This window comes from Boleophthalmus pectinirostris, unplaced genomic scaffold (genome assembly GCF_026225935.1).
Source record: "Boleophthalmus pectinirostris isolate CB_2022bp ecotype Guang Dong unplaced genomic scaffold, ASM2622593v1 HiC_scaffold_22, whole genome shotgun sequence".
Classification (NCBI taxonomy): Eukaryota; Metazoa; Chordata; class Actinopteri; order Gobiiformes; family Gobiidae; genus Boleophthalmus; species Boleophthalmus pectinirostris.
The window spans coordinates 2,291,554-2,308,208 of record NW_026571190.1 but is presented as its reverse complement, the minus strand read 5'-3'; the positions used below and the strand labels follow the sequence as shown (position 1 = coordinate 2,308,208).

Genomic DNA, 16,655 nt, shown 5'->3' with positions numbered 1-16,655 from the left:
TCCTGACAGGTCTGTGTGTCACTGTTTGTGCAGGGAGAACCGGGAGAACTGCAGCCTGCTGAAGGAGGAGGCCGAGGGGCTGAGGAAGAAGCTGGAGAGGGCAGAGAAGACCAGAGAAGAGCTGCTCTCTGTGGAGCTGGACAAAGAGGTGGGCTATGGACCATTACCACTGCTCAGTAATGCACTTTCACTTTTATTATTTATGTAGCATTAGTAAGGATTAGTGGTAATAAGCAATTTACTGTGGGGGGAGTGGGGTGATCATGACGTGTCAGTGTGGTGTACGGCTGGGCAAAAAAATCTATTCAACTGATGAATCAAATTTTAAGTTCAACCCATTTGTTTAGGGAAATCAGATAGATTTTTTTTCACTTAGTTGCAGTTTAAATTCATCCGACTTCATGTTTAATGCAGCCCCAACACTGTTACTGTTTACTTGTTTTATCTCATTCAGAAAATGGAGATAGATTTTCCCCAAATATGATCCCGACCTAATGTAATGTTGTAGTATCTTCAGCTGGGCTGCTTTTAGCTTCTATACTGTGTTTAAGACTTTAATATTTATAGTCCACAACAAAAAATATTATTCTGACCCATCGTAGCCTACCATTTGCTGCACTATAACTTTATTGTTATTCAATATATTTCTTTTAACAATTTTCCACATACTTCAGAACATTTTTAGTGAAGAGGGGAGAAAATAATCAATTATTGAAAATATTTTTTTTGTAAAAATGTTGATTTAGTACATTGTAATAAACATTTCTGGACTTTAAAGAATCTTTAAGCAAGGAAATGAGATAAATTTGCAGTTAAAATGTTTTTAATAAAGAAGAAATTCAATATGTCAACTGGGCAAACGTTTATCCAGTTGACAAATTAAATTTTTCCTTTGGCATGGATTCTACCTGGACGGCTGCGGGTTTCTACACACATTATGCACAATATTAATATTAATATATGAATATTCTTTGAACATCAGAAATCTGACAACAGTCACATTGTGAGTGTGCAGCCGGTGATTGGGAAGCCTGTGGTGGAGCACACAGAGCTTTACACACAGCAGCCTCCTCAGACCAGAGAGTAATCTGAAGTTAATGTAATGGGATGGACAAAACATTAAATCCACAAAATCTGTTATTTTCCCAAGATAGATGCAAAAATGTGACAAAACAGAACAAAATATTGTCTAAATCACACTGTGACGTCAATCAATTCATTTGATTTGATTCCTATTTAAGCTCTAGTTCTGTCTAATGGTCAATGATGCTCTTAGAGGATTGGCTGTAGACCTTGATAAAAAATCTGTGTCAGTAAAAGCATGTGCAGAGTTCAGACTTTCAGACTATTTTTGTGTTTAATAGCAATTATCAAACGTCTTGTTTATGTTCAAGAATTAATACTGAAAGCTGTTTTATACATTTTAATAAGACAAAATAAAAGTCACTTCAAACATTGTGATGGATAAATTTGAGGGAAAAAATGCCATATGCTGTAGGCCTAGCTCAAAACATTTCACATCATCATCTTAAAACATAAAGCTTTTGTCACTTGTAGACTGACTCACAGTGAGAAGAGGAACCAGAACTGCTCAAGAGTGTTGTTACACTGGACAATATATTATTTAAGTAGCAGTAGTTTGAAACCTACTCGGATCATACAATACAATACAAGTACTGTACAATTTCATTTCATTTTGAGTAATGAGTAAGTCTTCAAATTCTGGATCATTATCACAACCCTTTGACAGTAGAGTGTGTGTTTTCTTTACAGAAACTGTCTGCGAAGCTCCAGGCCTGGGAGAACCTGGGACAATCCACTGGACTCAACATCAAGTGAGACAGTGCACTTCTTGACTTCTTGCAGTGCATTTCTTATTTCTGTTCTATTTATTTTCTATCTTCAAGGTTTGCGCATGAAATTCCAGACACTGTTCCTAACCTTAAAGGGCCATATTAGCCTCTTATCTGTTCTACTGTAGTTTCCTCATCACAAACAGACCTGGAGTTTTGTTTCATGTTGTTCGTGTTTTGTTTCATTCACACATGTTGCTGTTCCACCTTGTGATGTCATGAGGTTGTACAGGAAATGTTCAAATGTGTTTTTAAACCCCTACACCTTCACTAGAATCATTTGGATGATTTCAGACCTGGACATTGCCAATCTTTACTGAACTAAAGGTCAAAGGTCTAAAGGTCGCTACGTAACATCACAAGGCGGAGCAGAGCATTTTAATTATTAGTCTGTCTACATCTAAAATATTAAGGGTTACAGAAATGTGTGAATGAAACAAAACACGACTTTGAAGTATGTTTTTGAGGAGGTAACAGCGTTAAAACATGACTTGGAGCTCAGAAGAGTCTGTTTTGCATAAATAGGACCTTTAATCAAACCCTAACTGTAACCATTTCCTAATCCTAACCTTAACCGTAACTTTATTCATTTCCCTGACAATTAGAGGTTGGGAAAAATAGATAACATCAGAATTAATGTTTTGGAGAAATGCAAATTTAAGTCATGGTTATTTTGGCAGATTTCTGGTAGTATTACACGATAAATGAACCTTTGTGGCACATTTGAAGCGATGAAGTCAACAGATGAACTGCAAAATTATAGGCTGTATAGTTCTTGTCATATAGATAATAGAATAATAAATAGTATAGCCACCCATAGTTAGAGTCATAGCTGTAATGTGATCTTGCATCATTAAAAGGCTCACAATTTACAATATCTTCCACTTAAGGCTGCCACACACTACAGGAGAATTTATCAGATTTTGGCTGTGATTTGCTTCTCCTTGAGTTCGGGGAGGGGAGACTCAGAGCTCCTCTGTCAGATCAGTAATCACTACTCTCCAAACATCAGCAATGCAACAGTAACAGGCAGTAAAACAGAGCGTCAGGGGCAAACTGAGTGATGGACACAGACGCACAAAATGCAAACTCAGTAAATAGCTAAAATAATGATTCCTCACCTCTCGTAAAGTGGTAAATTTAAAGTGCAGCGTCTCATCCACATTATCCGTAGAAATTGTCCTCTGCAAATAATGACCCCAGTCCACAAAACAGAGCTGTGAATCCAGTTTGAAGCGTCTTTTAAAAGTAAAAAGTGTCTCTGTTTACATCCACACAGCGCACGGATTGAAGTGAAGCTGCAGATTAGTGACAGTGACTCTACTTCCTGTGGACTTTATCTCCAGCCTCCAGATTTCACAAAAAATAATAACACAGTTTTGACTTGTATCTAAACTGGAAGTGCAGTGCTCTGATACTTTGAACACTTAGTCTCAAATCAGGTGGTTTTACTATAGACAGGAAACAGTTGACACGATTGCTGTCACAACAAAATTTTGTGACTGAAGATTTAAAATCTCGTAAGATTCTCCTGGTGTCTGTGTTGTGCGCTTTATGTTGCATGTTCACAAATTGTAAAAAAAAATTAAAAAAAATTCCAGACCAGAAAATCCTGTAGTGTTTGCCGACCACATAAAAATATAAAAATGGTAATAAAATATTCTAAATAAGTAGCAATACAAAATAGCAAGAGACAAGTGTCAAATAAGACATAAATATACTGTATTTATGTTGCTCTTTTTTTTTACTTACTTGTACATACATTTAGATAATTAAGTTATTTACATGAGGTCGTAAGAAAAAGCAAGGGAAGTGCAAAGATGATCTGACGATCGACAGAAACATAAGCTTATCTGTTACATAAGGGTGAGTTGTTGTACTGTTGTAGGGAGTATTATCTGTTACATAAGGGTGAGCTGTTGTACAGTTGTAGGGAGTATTATCTGTTACATAAGGGTGAGTTGTTGTACAGTTGTAGGGAGTATTATCTGTTACATAAGGGTGAGTTGTTGTACAGTTGTAGGGAGTATTATCTGTTCCATAAGGGTGAGTTGTACAGTTGTAGGGAGTATTATATGTCCCTCTATAGTCTGGTGCAGTGGGTGAGTTGTTGTACAGTTGTAGGGAGTATTATATGTCCCTCTATAGTCTGGTGCAGTGGGGGAGCAGGAGTGTCCATGATGAAGAGCAGTTTGTCCAGTGTCCTCATGTCCCTCACTGTGACAAATGTCTCCAGCTCACAGATTTTAGCGATTTTACTTACAATATTAGTACTTTCTCATACCTGGATTTGGGCGTTGTTGTTTTAAATTTTAAAAAATCTGTAGCATTATGTTGGTCTGGAATTGAGCGGTGCACAGTTTTCAGACAGACGGTGGGTGGTGTGAATACATTTGCAGAGCCGGAGGAGGAAGTCAAAAGTTTGTCACAAAGTTTTACGTACCTTATATACTCCCCACTGAAAGTGAACATGTTTCGCCAATATAATAATCAGTGTTGGGCAAGAACCTTCAAAAAATGTATAGTTACCTGTTACTTTCCCCAAAGTAACTGTGTTAGAGATTGTGTTACTGGGTGATGACCAGATTAAACAACCCTCAAAAATACCCCCCAGTTGCTTAAATGAATAAGCTCTATTCAGTCTTCTGTCCATCCATCCATTTCTTCTGCTTATCCGTCATCCATCAGTCTTATGTGTTCTACAAATCACCAAATGCACCGAGAGCCGTCATTATAGGATATTCTCCTCTACAGACATCAAAATCACCAACACGTACAGGCAGAACTGCGCTGGGCAAACAGCTGTCCCCTTTACTGTAGACGCCAAATAACGATCCATAAAATCCACAAAATCGACACATTTCTTCATGTATGTTAAAAGAAGTATTCAGTCGCTTGTCAGCACGAAACCAAATTAGGAAAGTCTTTACGGCAAAAAAAAAAAAAGGAAGTGATAGGGGTGTAACAATATCCAAGTCTCATGATACGATATTGTCATGGTACGATATTTATTGCAATATTGTGGGAAAGCTGACTATATGGTGGGGAGGCTCACAATTAGGGATGTAACAATATCCAAATCTCTTTGTACGATATTTTCATGATATACATCTCACGGCATGATATTTAGTGCAATATTTAGTGAAGGCTAAACAGCTAAAACTGTTCATATGCTACGTTTTTCTCTTAAAATGCCTTGACAAGACTTAATCCAAAAAACTAAGAATTAGAACTGTTATTTCTTCTTGTTTGCACTGAAATGGAGCAAAGGATCATGGTCTATGTAGTTCCCTCTGTCTATTGCTGCACCTTAAAGGCCAATTTACGGTCCAACATCAAATCGTCTGCGTCACAATGCAGAGAGTCTGCGTCGACGCATACCCCTATGCAGAGCCTCTGCGTCGACCGACGTGCACCTCTGAAATTTTCTAACTACGCGTCAAAACGCCGCAGACAGCAGAGGAAGCGACACAGACGATAAGAGCTGTGATTGGTCCTCCCGACCACCGCTCTGTAGACATTTCCTGTCAGCTTTTCTTTCTTTCAGTATATATTGAAAAATAATGTGTTTAATGCAGTTTTGCGCATATGTGTTTACGTTTTACAGAAACAAAACTTAAAACCGCATGGCTAACTTACATAAATAAAGCGCTCATAAAACAGCTCGCTCCTGGTACAGGGTCAGCTTCTGTCGGACTTAAAAAGGACAAGACTCAGTGTGTCTTTCTGTGACAGAGTCACATTGTACTAATGTTGAGTCTGTTCTGTGCTTTTATCGTGTTAGAGATGGTTCATGTTAAACTTTTCAGAGATTATATGTCTGCGGGTCGTACACACAGACCGTATATATATGAATGCACAGATATCATCGCCCCCTAGCGTTTTGGCAGTGAATTACTTCGCAGTGCATACACCTTGACACAGATCCATAAATCAAAAACGACGACAACAAGGCGATGGCGGCAGTGCACGTTGAGTTGAAGCAGAACTATTCTTCACCCTTAACTCTTTATTTAAGCAAAGAGACTTGTAATTCAATATATTGTGATGGTCCACGATATTATTGTGAGAACTTTGACGATACGATATCACGATATTTCAGTTATTGTTACATCCCTAGAAAGTGACATAGTGCACCTTTTACAGATGCACTAATTTTGAATATTCTCCATGGAGCTGGAGATCGTTTTATGCCATACTGTGGAAGATTAAACCCAAAGACACAACATTTCCATGGAAACGAGCTGGATGCAGCCCTCCTCCAGGCTAAATACAAGTCAGGTTTGTGGAGATACAAGCTTACTCACAGGAGCAAGAAAGGACGTATGTTTTCCATTGTTTTTCAGTGCAATAATCTGTGTTTAGTCTATGTTTTGGCTAAGAAGTTACATACTGTGGCTTTAAGTTGTTTCAATTTTACCTTGAGTCTGTCGTATGAGATGTAGCACGTGCTCTGACATTATGTAAAAATTCATTGTGTTCTGTGTGGTTGTAATATCACTCTCAGACACCAGGGGGAGCTGTTGTCTGTGACTATCCTGGCCTGTATTCACTTCTATAATGTTGTCTAATAGCAAACATTATGGTAAACCAAACTTTTATACATTTCATTAGATATGAAATGATGTAAAAATTCTAACAATGTGCACGGAGCCGAATCCTCGGGTTTGTCATATTGTGCTGAGTTAATATCATTTTGGAGTTTGGTTGAGAAGAATGTGGAACTTAACAAGCATCAAAAGCCATCTGTTGTTTTTGCCAGAGCCAGATGAGCGGCATCATTGAAATTTTACGTTCAGAGTCTATTAAAAAGTGCTTTATCGCCACAATCAGAGTTTACAAATGAGGGACGTGCACATTTTCCTTACCTGCTTTTACATGACGATGGTTACAGTGCGCTGGCCCTTACTCGCTAATACACAGCCACATCAGCCATATGTCTTTTGGATTATGCTCCTCATCAGCGTCATCATCATTAGCATTTAAACGCCCTTTGGTTCCTGTTCGGGGTTGGGCGTGTTTGGGATGACTCTCCAGGCTCATCTGCTCCTCACCAGCTCCTCACTCCTTTGGACTGGTCATCGTCCCTCAGTCTCATAGTTTTAAGGACACAGATTATGCAGAATTGTCTTTTTTTGAACTTTTAACCATGTCCCTGTGTAAAACATATCTGGAGTTGTATTTCACATCATTCACACAGGTTTCAGTGATCCTCTTTAAAAACATTATCAGATCGTGTTCATTACTGTGGTGTGCTTGTATTAACATGTCCAGACATGCACCTCATTACTTAGTTTAATTGTTTTCCCAAATCAGTTGTTTAAGATCAATATTGAGATGCACACTGAACAAATTGTGAAAACATATCGTACTATGTTGGTTAATTCTTTTACTCTTGGTAATTTCCGTCAGACTAATGTTTCTCTGTGTGAGGTGAGAACCACTTCATATTTGGCACCACATGCAGCACTATTACATCCTGATTTGTAATCCACTGGCACCAACAAACTCTAATTACTCTTATAGTGGTCGTTTCCATGGGGCAGACTCACTGGAGTTTTAACTCTCGTTACTAGAACTTGGCAACACATTTCAGAACTGCAGTGAATGTTCTAAAAACATGTTCAACTATAGTGTGTACAGTACCGTGAGTACTGGAGAGTACAGTGAGTACTGGAGTGTACAGTGAGTACTGGAGTGTACAGGAGTGCACAGTAGAGAGTACATGTTAGACTATAGTGTACAGTACAGAGTACATGTGTACAGTGCAGTAGAGTAGGGTACAGTATAGAGTACATGTGTACAGTGCAGTAGAGTAGGGTACAGTATAGAGTACATGTTAGACTATAGTGTACAGTACATGTGTACAGTACAGAACAGTGCAGTAGAAGAGTGAGAGCACCTCTGCAGTCCTCTCTCCAGTGGATTAAAGACAGATGCTGAGTCAGATCATCGCAGCGTTTTCTCTTGTTTAGTGTCCACTCTTCACTGTGATGCACATGATATTACCAGCTCAGCAGTGGAACAGAAACATGGTTCAGTCTTAAAGTACTAAAGACGAGGAAGTACAGCCACTGTCCAGAGCCTGGCTCTCCAGAACCTTTATCTAACCATCTTATCTATCTATGTCTACCTCTGAGGATGACAGATCCATGAACCTCATCTGTCCACATGTTTATGGACCTTCTCCCACCTCTCCCACTCCCACACTCTGCATGTCTTTACCTGTTTAGTGAAATCATAATTACCTACAAAAAGCACGGCCCTGTGTCTTTCTAAAGATTTTAAGTTTACATGATTTTTTAGTTTGTCTGGCACAGCTCTTATCCACAGTGTCATAGATTATACTCTACAGCAGACAATATTTCTTCTTTAATCAGGAAATAGATGCTGTTTTCAGTCTCTGTCTATATCAGACATAACTGATACTACTGCAAAGTATTATGATCACTATCAGAACTGAAAAAGTCTGATTGCTGCATACTTTTAGACACTTTATCACCTGCCTCTACCCAGCACATCATTTATATATTTTTTAGCTTTGTGTTCTTTGTGTGTAATCTTTGTTGTGTCATGTTGTAGCTCTTGAATTGCTCTGCTTTCCAAAGTGCCCTAGCATGTGTTAAGTGCTTTGTATTGTGCTCTCATCTCCCCCATAATTCTCCCACAGAGGCAGATAAAACCACTCTTCCTCCATGCGGTGTTCTCCTTTTATACTGACAGTGTTATTGATCCATGTGTGCTAACTGTGCTCTGCTCTGCCCCCTGCAGGAGCCCCGAGGATCTGTTCAGGGAGGTGATGCAGATCCAGCAGAGGGAGATCACACTCAAAGAACAGAACTACACGCTCAACAGCCGGTAACTGCTCTGCTCCGTCTTATCTTATACATAACTTTATAAAAACCACTACCAGTGTAATATGTGTTTATTATAGAATACATCTGTTAGTTTTGTGAAGTATAAAGGTCAGGATTGTGGCGTCATAGGAAACTGGAGATGTTATTATCCCAAGTTGTTATAAAGTTCAAGAGAGAGTATGAAAGATTAAAATTTTAAATGTCATAAATTGTCAAATCAAATACACGACTTGATTTATTACTAATTGCATAAAACATTTTACACAATTATCCAATCAGAAAGCAGAATAGACTAGGGATGGGCATTTGATGACATTTTTTTAATCGATCGTCGGGAGAATTAATGGTTGATTTTCGATGAATCATTAACAGTTTTATATTAAAATTATCATCATTATTATTATTACTATCTGCACTACTAATCTGCATAAATAAATTCAACTTCAATAAACTCAACATAAATAAACTCAACCATATCACTCTAGAGTCAAAAAATGTGACTTGGAGCTCAGACTTTGGAAGAAGGCTTTTTTTTGGTGGAAGGTCGTCCCGTTTTTTCTTTGCCTGGAATATTCCACTGTATGAAATTAAACACATCTATCAAGCATTTATTCTTTACAGGTGTTTCTATTGCTCAAAAATACAATAATTCTCTCTGTGAATAGGAGCGCCTCTCCATAGATCTGATCTGTAATGTAGCCTATAGTTGTCTCCCTTAAACTAGATCTTTAATCTCTAACGTGGAACAAAAAAAACATCAGGTGACAGACCCGCCACCAGAAAAGTTGCGCAACGCATCTTTAATCCAAAATAAAACTGATTTGATGAATTTGTGGGAGAAAATTGTGCACAGGACAAGATAGAGAATGTTTTCGGTTAAGACTATTATCATTGATTTAAAAAAAAAAAAAAAATCACAAATTGTTTATTCTTTTTAGCCATTTAGTTTTAATAATGCTGCTTTTATTTGTGATTAAAAGCGTAAATTGCCTTGTGTTTAAGGGTCTATTTCATTCAAATGACGATTATTAAAGTAGTCAGTGATTATATGAGTAAATTAAGTAAATTAATTACAACTATTCATATTTATTGTTACAGCGCTAAATAATACTACAACTTTTTCTCTGTGGTGGAAAAAAACAAAAACAAGTTAAAGGTGCTGTACCTGATTTTTACTGTTTAAAAAAAAATAATAATAAAAAAAAGCAGTGGTCCAATGTTATTCGCCACTTACCTTATGCACTCAGAGCATCCTCATTATTCACCACGATGAGTTTATAAGTGCTTTTCACAACTATCTGAGACCAGAGCAAAGATTTGGCATCATGGCTAACAACTGGCATGCCATGCTTTAGGACTATAAGTCACTCCAGCCAAAAAATGCGTAATGAAGAAGGAAAAAACATATATACGTAAGTTGCACTTTTTTGGGGGAAATTTATTTTATAACATTAGAAACCAGGAACCGACATTTCCTGTGTCAAGTCTAGTTGTAGTAAAAACAATAGAAGAGAGAAGAACAGACTGTTAACGTCACATATGAACAGTTCTTCAGATAAACTATAACATAAACAACAGAACAGAACAAGTTTACCAAACTCTCCATCTCACTCCAAATCACTAAATCCATTCAATTCTTCATCCTCGGTGTCACTTCTGAACAACTCGACCTCCGGAGGTAAACAGAGCGCCGCAAACTCTTCTGTGTCGCTGTCGTCAGACTCAGCATCAGTTCCAGTTAGAATTATTCGGGTCTTTCTGAATCCCGACAGGATGGTTTCAGTGTCACTGAAGTCCAGACTTTGTCCATCCATCCAGTGACTTCAGGAAAGTTTCATGGTGCATCCTACTGGGGTCACAAGTTTCTCTCTCACTCCAAACGTTTTCTGCTGCTCGATTATCATTTTCAGCTGCAGATTTCAAGACTTGCAGTTTGTAATCTGCAGAATCTGATTTTGTTTTTGGGGGCATTTGTGTTCAGTCTTCTCAGTGTCTTTATAAGTTTACTTAAATGTTACATTTTCAGTGGTGCAGAAGTAATGGTGCGATCGACTGACATGATACAGACAGAAGAGAGGCTCTTTCTGCAGGAGACATGTGCAGTAGAGTGAAGTGACAGTGGTACAGGAGGAACAGGAGCAGCACATACTCACACACAAGACTAGAACCTCTCACCGCTCCACTGTGAAACTTATAATATATAAATCACACCTGAGTATATGTCGCAGTAAACACCCAAACCATGAAAAAAAATAGTTCCTTATAATACATATACATATAATACAGTATGACAAAACAGGGTCTTTAATTCACGCTGAGAGAAAAGAGACTGAAGTTTTTGTCTGTTTTTGTCTCATGTGGATATGCCTAGAAATAACAGAGAGATTGCATTCTACAGTTTGAAATAGTCCATTTTCCAGCTCCACACTTTTTGACTTCTATAACATCACCTGAGTGCGTTCTATTGAGTTTGTGGGGGCTTGTGTTGCAGACAGAAGATTGAAGACTTGGAGGCGGAGAGACAGCGCTTGGAGCAGCAAAACGGAGAGCTGGAGATGAGACTGGAGAAGAACACTCTACAGGTGGGTTAGCCGAGCAGACAGACCCCCTCCTCCTCTTCTTCTTCTTCCTCCTCCCTCTCCTCTCCCACCTCCTCCTCTTCCTCTTCCTCTTCCTCCGCTGGGGCTGATGGATCTCCGCGTCCTCCACAAAAAGGAAACAATTTGATAACCCCGCGAGCGCTGGGACGGCACCCATTCACTCACACAGACCTGTCCTCTAACCCAAACGCTACACAAGCACCCAGCTGGCACGTCAACAAAGTCCTGTGGGAAAAAGATGTTCTGACGCTATACATGTGTTAAAAAGAGCTTTAATGTGTTCAGTGTTTCCTGCTGTGTTGTTTTAGAATTCATGGTGAATTAATGAAGAACTGTCCAATTAGTCACTGGATTTAAGATTTTAAAGAGGGGGTAGAATCCGTGTGTCATTTGTTAATACATTTTTCAAAATAAAAACAAAAATAAGAAAACAAAAAAACTAAACTAGTTTCTTCATTTGTCTCCAAAACCAAAATGAAAAAAATGGGTAATGATTTGTTTTTTTCAGTTTTCGATTTTGTGTTTAAATGAAGAATGAAAAAAACGGATCACAGCCGTTTCCCGTTTCCGTGACTTAAACTGTGATGCCGGATTAAAACAGGACTAAACCAGGACTGAATCAGGACTGAATCAGGACTGAACCAGGACTGAATCAGGACTGAACCAGGACTAAACCAGGACTAAACCAGGACTGAATCAGGACTGAACCAGGACTGAACCAGGACTAAAACAGGACTAAAACAGGACTGAACCAGGACTAAAACAGGACTGAACCAGGACTGAACCAGGACTAAAACAGGACTGAATCAGGACTGAACCAGGACTAAAACAGGACTGAACCAGGACTAAACCAGGACTAAACCAGGACTAAACCAGGACTGAATCAGGACTGAACCAGGACTGAACCAGGACTAAAACAGGACTGAACCAGGACTGAACCAGGACTAAAACAGGACTGAAACAGGACTGAACCAGGACTAAAAGAGGACTGAACCAGGACTGAACCAGGACTAAAACAGGACTAATCTTGGACTTAAGAGTGAGAGAGAACTTCGAGCAGGGTGTCCACAAAGCTTGATCATGTGTCAGCTGCTCTTAGCCGGGTGTGGAGCTCTGCGCAGGTCCTGTGGTCACCCAACAGTCTACATGGGCGCACCTCCGGACCCGTCCCGACACTCAGTCCTGGTTCAGTCCTGGTTCAGTCCTGGTTCAGTCCTGGTTCAGTCCTGGTTCAGTCCTGGTTCAGTCCTTACACGGCGCAAAAGTCCAGCATCAGAGTTTAAGTCATGGAAACAGGAAACAACCATTATCTGTGTTTTTCCATTATTCATTTAAACACAAAATCGAAAACTGAAAAAAAAATAATAGTTATCTGTTTTGTCATTTTGGTTTTGGAGACAAATAATGAAGTTTTTTTCTTATTTTTGGTTTCATTTTGAAAAACGAATGATACACAGATTGAGTATTTTACTTCTTCTTTGGGTTATTAAATGAAAACATAATATATTTAGGTCACCATGTTACCTCTTATTGTTTTAAAAAAAATGCTATATACTCTCCAAAAACAAAGTATTAACGTGTTTATAAGTTTCAATTTCATCCTCCCTCCCTTTGCTCACTGCACTAAGTCATTCCCCCTTCAGAGCGCTATCACAGCACAAACAGCGTGCATCCCGCTAATGAAACTATGGCATCAGGTTTGCACTACATTGCATCAGGTTTGTGAAGTTGTGGTGTATTGTTTTGTATCATGCTTTTGTAGATTTATGGAGGAGTGTCGTGTGGGAGCAGCTAACCTGAAGAAGGTTCTGAATAGGGTTCAAACTTGCATGCATGACACATAAGACCTCTTCAGGCATGTTTTTGATAAAGGAGGAACATTTAAACATGGTAGAAAGCTAAAACAAAAGTGGATTTTCCATAATACCCCCTCTTTAATATACTGTGATTGCAATTAGTTTTGCTAAAGATTGTGAGTGTGCATTGTAAACAACTCCAGGAGCATTAAGAGAGATGCAAAGTTGAACTAAGAATTAAAGATTAAAAAGAAATTAAAGATTAACTAAGAATCCCTTGTGTCCCTTGTAATGGTCACATTTTTATACAGCATTTTTCCACCTTCAGGGCACTCAAAGCACTTTACAACAAGGAACCACTTCACAAATTAACATACAAACACCAGTGTACGCAGACACTAGGGGCGAGGTGGATTGCCGTATTTTCCGGGCTATAGGTTGCGCTCTTGAGCCTCCAAACCCATCAGAAAACGACCGCGCGCCCTGCAATCCAGAGCGCCCTATACATGAATCCACTCGGGATTCATGTATAGGGCGCTCCACGCGTTCAGTAAACTGCAAAGCCGCACCACCCGCCAACACACACGGAGCAGACAGCGACCGCTCAACCAAAAACACCCGCAGCCACACTCATCACTCCACGCCGAACGGAGCGAAAAAGCGAGCGCAATGTGCCACTTCTAGACACAACTGAACAACTGAGTCACTGCGAACACTAGGGGTGTGCAAAAATATCAATATATCATATCATTAAATGTGTTGATACTGTATCGATATCATGGGCTGCTGTATCGATATATCGCCAAGAGTATTTTTTCTTATATTTTACTCAATTATTTTGTTACAGAGCTACAGTTTGTTGGTTGTTTAGAGGAAGAATACTTGTTTATGCGACGTATTTGACATTTTTACTGTTTTGATGAGTAAAATGTTTGTGTTTCATATGAAGTTTGCACAAGTGGTTTATCAAAGTGTCACACTCATGATTTAGCCTTGATTTTTGTTGAACCATGTCGAATCAATTTGAAATATATTGTATTGAATTGAAAGTGTACTGTATCGAGATATGTATCGTATCGAGATATGCATTGTATCGTGGCCTATGTATCGAGATATGTATCGTATCGGCAACTTCTTAATGATACCCAGCCCTAGCGACCACGCCAACAATCCGTTGGTCCCAGACAGCACCCTCCCCCACACGCCACAACTGAACAAAGCCCAGAGTCACTGTGAACTGTTAAGTTTCCTTTAAACTCTGGTGCAGCTTATTTATGAAAAAAGTTCGAAAATAGACCATTTTATGACCATTCAAAGTGCTCCTTATAATCCAGAGCGCCTAATAGTGCGGAAAATACAGTAAGTGTCTTGTTGGATTCGAACCACCAGCCTTTGGATCAGTGGACAAATGCTCTACCGACTGAGCTGATGTACAGTTTCGAGATGACAAAAGTTCTGTTAGTTCTTTGCATTCATTATATAAATAATTGCCGCCTCTGCGATTCAGTAATTGCACCACTTCATTTTGTAATTTACATTTGATTTGGATTTTCTGCACGGTGACGGGCCTACACTGTGCCGCTGAGCCGTGTTTGTCTGCTCTGGGTGAAAAGTTGCATCACTTTTTGAGGCTGCACTAAAAGAAAATCTCTTAAAGCTTGCTTCACACTAGAGGATTTCAAAATCTTCAGTTTTTAAGACTTGTCAAAAAGTGTGTGTGTAGACTACAGACACAAAGACATTTTGTAGCGATTTGTCTCATACTCACTTGAGGAACAGCCGTACCACACACCTGCCGCTTCCACCAAGGATTTTCTGCAAGTGTCACATGATCAAACGAGCAGCTCTAATGAAAACAAATACGTGAGGATACGAGGCGAGCCGCGTGCGTGCCTCTCCACGCTTTTATTCACCGTTAAAATGAAACTAAACAATGAAACGTGTGTGGGTTCCTGTATGCAACATTGCAGTTTCAGTTCATTTTTCCTGTATCCATGGCGATCCTGCATGGAGCTAGCTTTTTTTTTTTTCTTTTTCAAATGACATTACAATCACATTAGACAAGCCAGATGCTTTCTTTGATGTTGCATTCGTTGATCCATCCGTCTTCCACTTGGATCTCGGGTATGACATCATGTCCACGCTTCAACCTTTTATTGTTGGACTCGGCGTTGGTGTCATGTGATGGTAGATCATTTTGGCATGTTAGCTAGCAGGAAATTGGCTAAAACCATTGGGTTACACTGAATACTGAACCATAGGCAGTGATACAGACACAGTAAAGTACTGCAGTAATATAGACGCAGTAAAGTACTGCAGTAATATAGACGCAGTAAAATAGAGCAGTAAGGTACTGCAGTAATACAGATGCTGAAAGGTACTGCAGTAATATAGACACAGTGAGGTACTGCAGTAATACAGATGCAGTAAGGTATTGCAGTAATACAGACGCAGTAAGGTACTGCAGTAATACAGATGCTGAAAGGTACTGCAGTAATATAGACACAGTGAGGTACTGCAGTAATACAGATGCAGTAAGGTATTGCTGTGATATAGGCGCAGTAAGGTATTGCAGTAATACGAGTGACTGAAATTGCCATTTAAATCACCAAAGCATCCAAACACAAAAGAAACGGTTTATACAAGTGACACCGGATGCATTAATTTTGGATTCTGATTGAGAATTCTTGCTCAATCTCCGTTCTAGGAAAAGGGGCGTGTCAGTCCATATCACTAGGCAACGTCCACTGACCTCTGAGTCGGTAACAAAATTAGTTACCATACATACAGATCAGAAGTACATGGGATCAATACATTTACCAAGAGAACATTTGTGGTTGGAAATGTTCAGTCATTTTAATTTAATTTTAAATTTGTTGCTGTTGGCTTCCAATTTCAATTCAGTTGGTAAGCAGTTCCACAGTCTAGTACAGGCCAGGGCATTGTCCAGCTCCCGGGCCACATACAACAACCCTTTGATTGACTCTGACCGGCCTGTCTCATGCAAAATAACTCTTTTCACATTGTGTCTTCTGCACATAAACAAACACAATTTGGGTTTTGGAACATTCATTACACAATAGTTTTGAAGTCTTACTGATTTCTTGGAGACAGTCACAGACCAGGATCTCTATGAAAAACCGACTATTGCTCCTCCCCCCGCCTGTCCTGAGAAAGCACAGGCTCCGCCCTCCAAACGTGACGTAGGCGACGAGTGAGTCGCCCTTCCTCCGCCATCTCAGGGAGGGAGGGGGAGACAAGCGTGCACCCTGATAGAGGCAGGAATAAACTTTTATTCATCATGACGATACAACGCGTTCAGCCGCATGTGTTGGACCCGGAATCGGATGAGGAATTTGAGGTGCACGAAGCTCAAGCACCGCGTCCACATCAACTGAACATTACTGATTGGTAAAGTATTAATAAACACTAGTAGATCAACTTATTATATCGTGTTCACTGCAGTGTAGAACAATGAGCTTATGCTGTCGCTTTTGTTTAGGTGTTCATGTGGGAATTGTCAGACAATGCAGGGCAGAGGTGGGGGAG

At 39.5% G+C, this 16,655-nt stretch overlaps 1 protein-coding gene across 1 annotated transcript in view; it reads left to right on the top strand.

The window, feature by feature from the left end:
- Nucleotides 1-16,655, top strand: part of mad1l1 (mitotic arrest deficient 1 like 1) — a 237,739-nt gene that overhangs the window by 16,380 nt on the left and 204,704 nt on the right. The window contains exons 8-10 of the mRNA XM_055158345.1: nucleotides 34-148; nucleotides 1,774-1,835; nucleotides 8,625-8,711. Of these exons, the coding sequence (XP_055014320.1) occupies nucleotides 34-148; nucleotides 1,774-1,835; nucleotides 8,625-8,711 (264 nt within the window). The remainder of the gene's footprint in view (nucleotides 1-33; nucleotides 149-1,773; nucleotides 1,836-8,624; nucleotides 8,712-16,655) is intronic.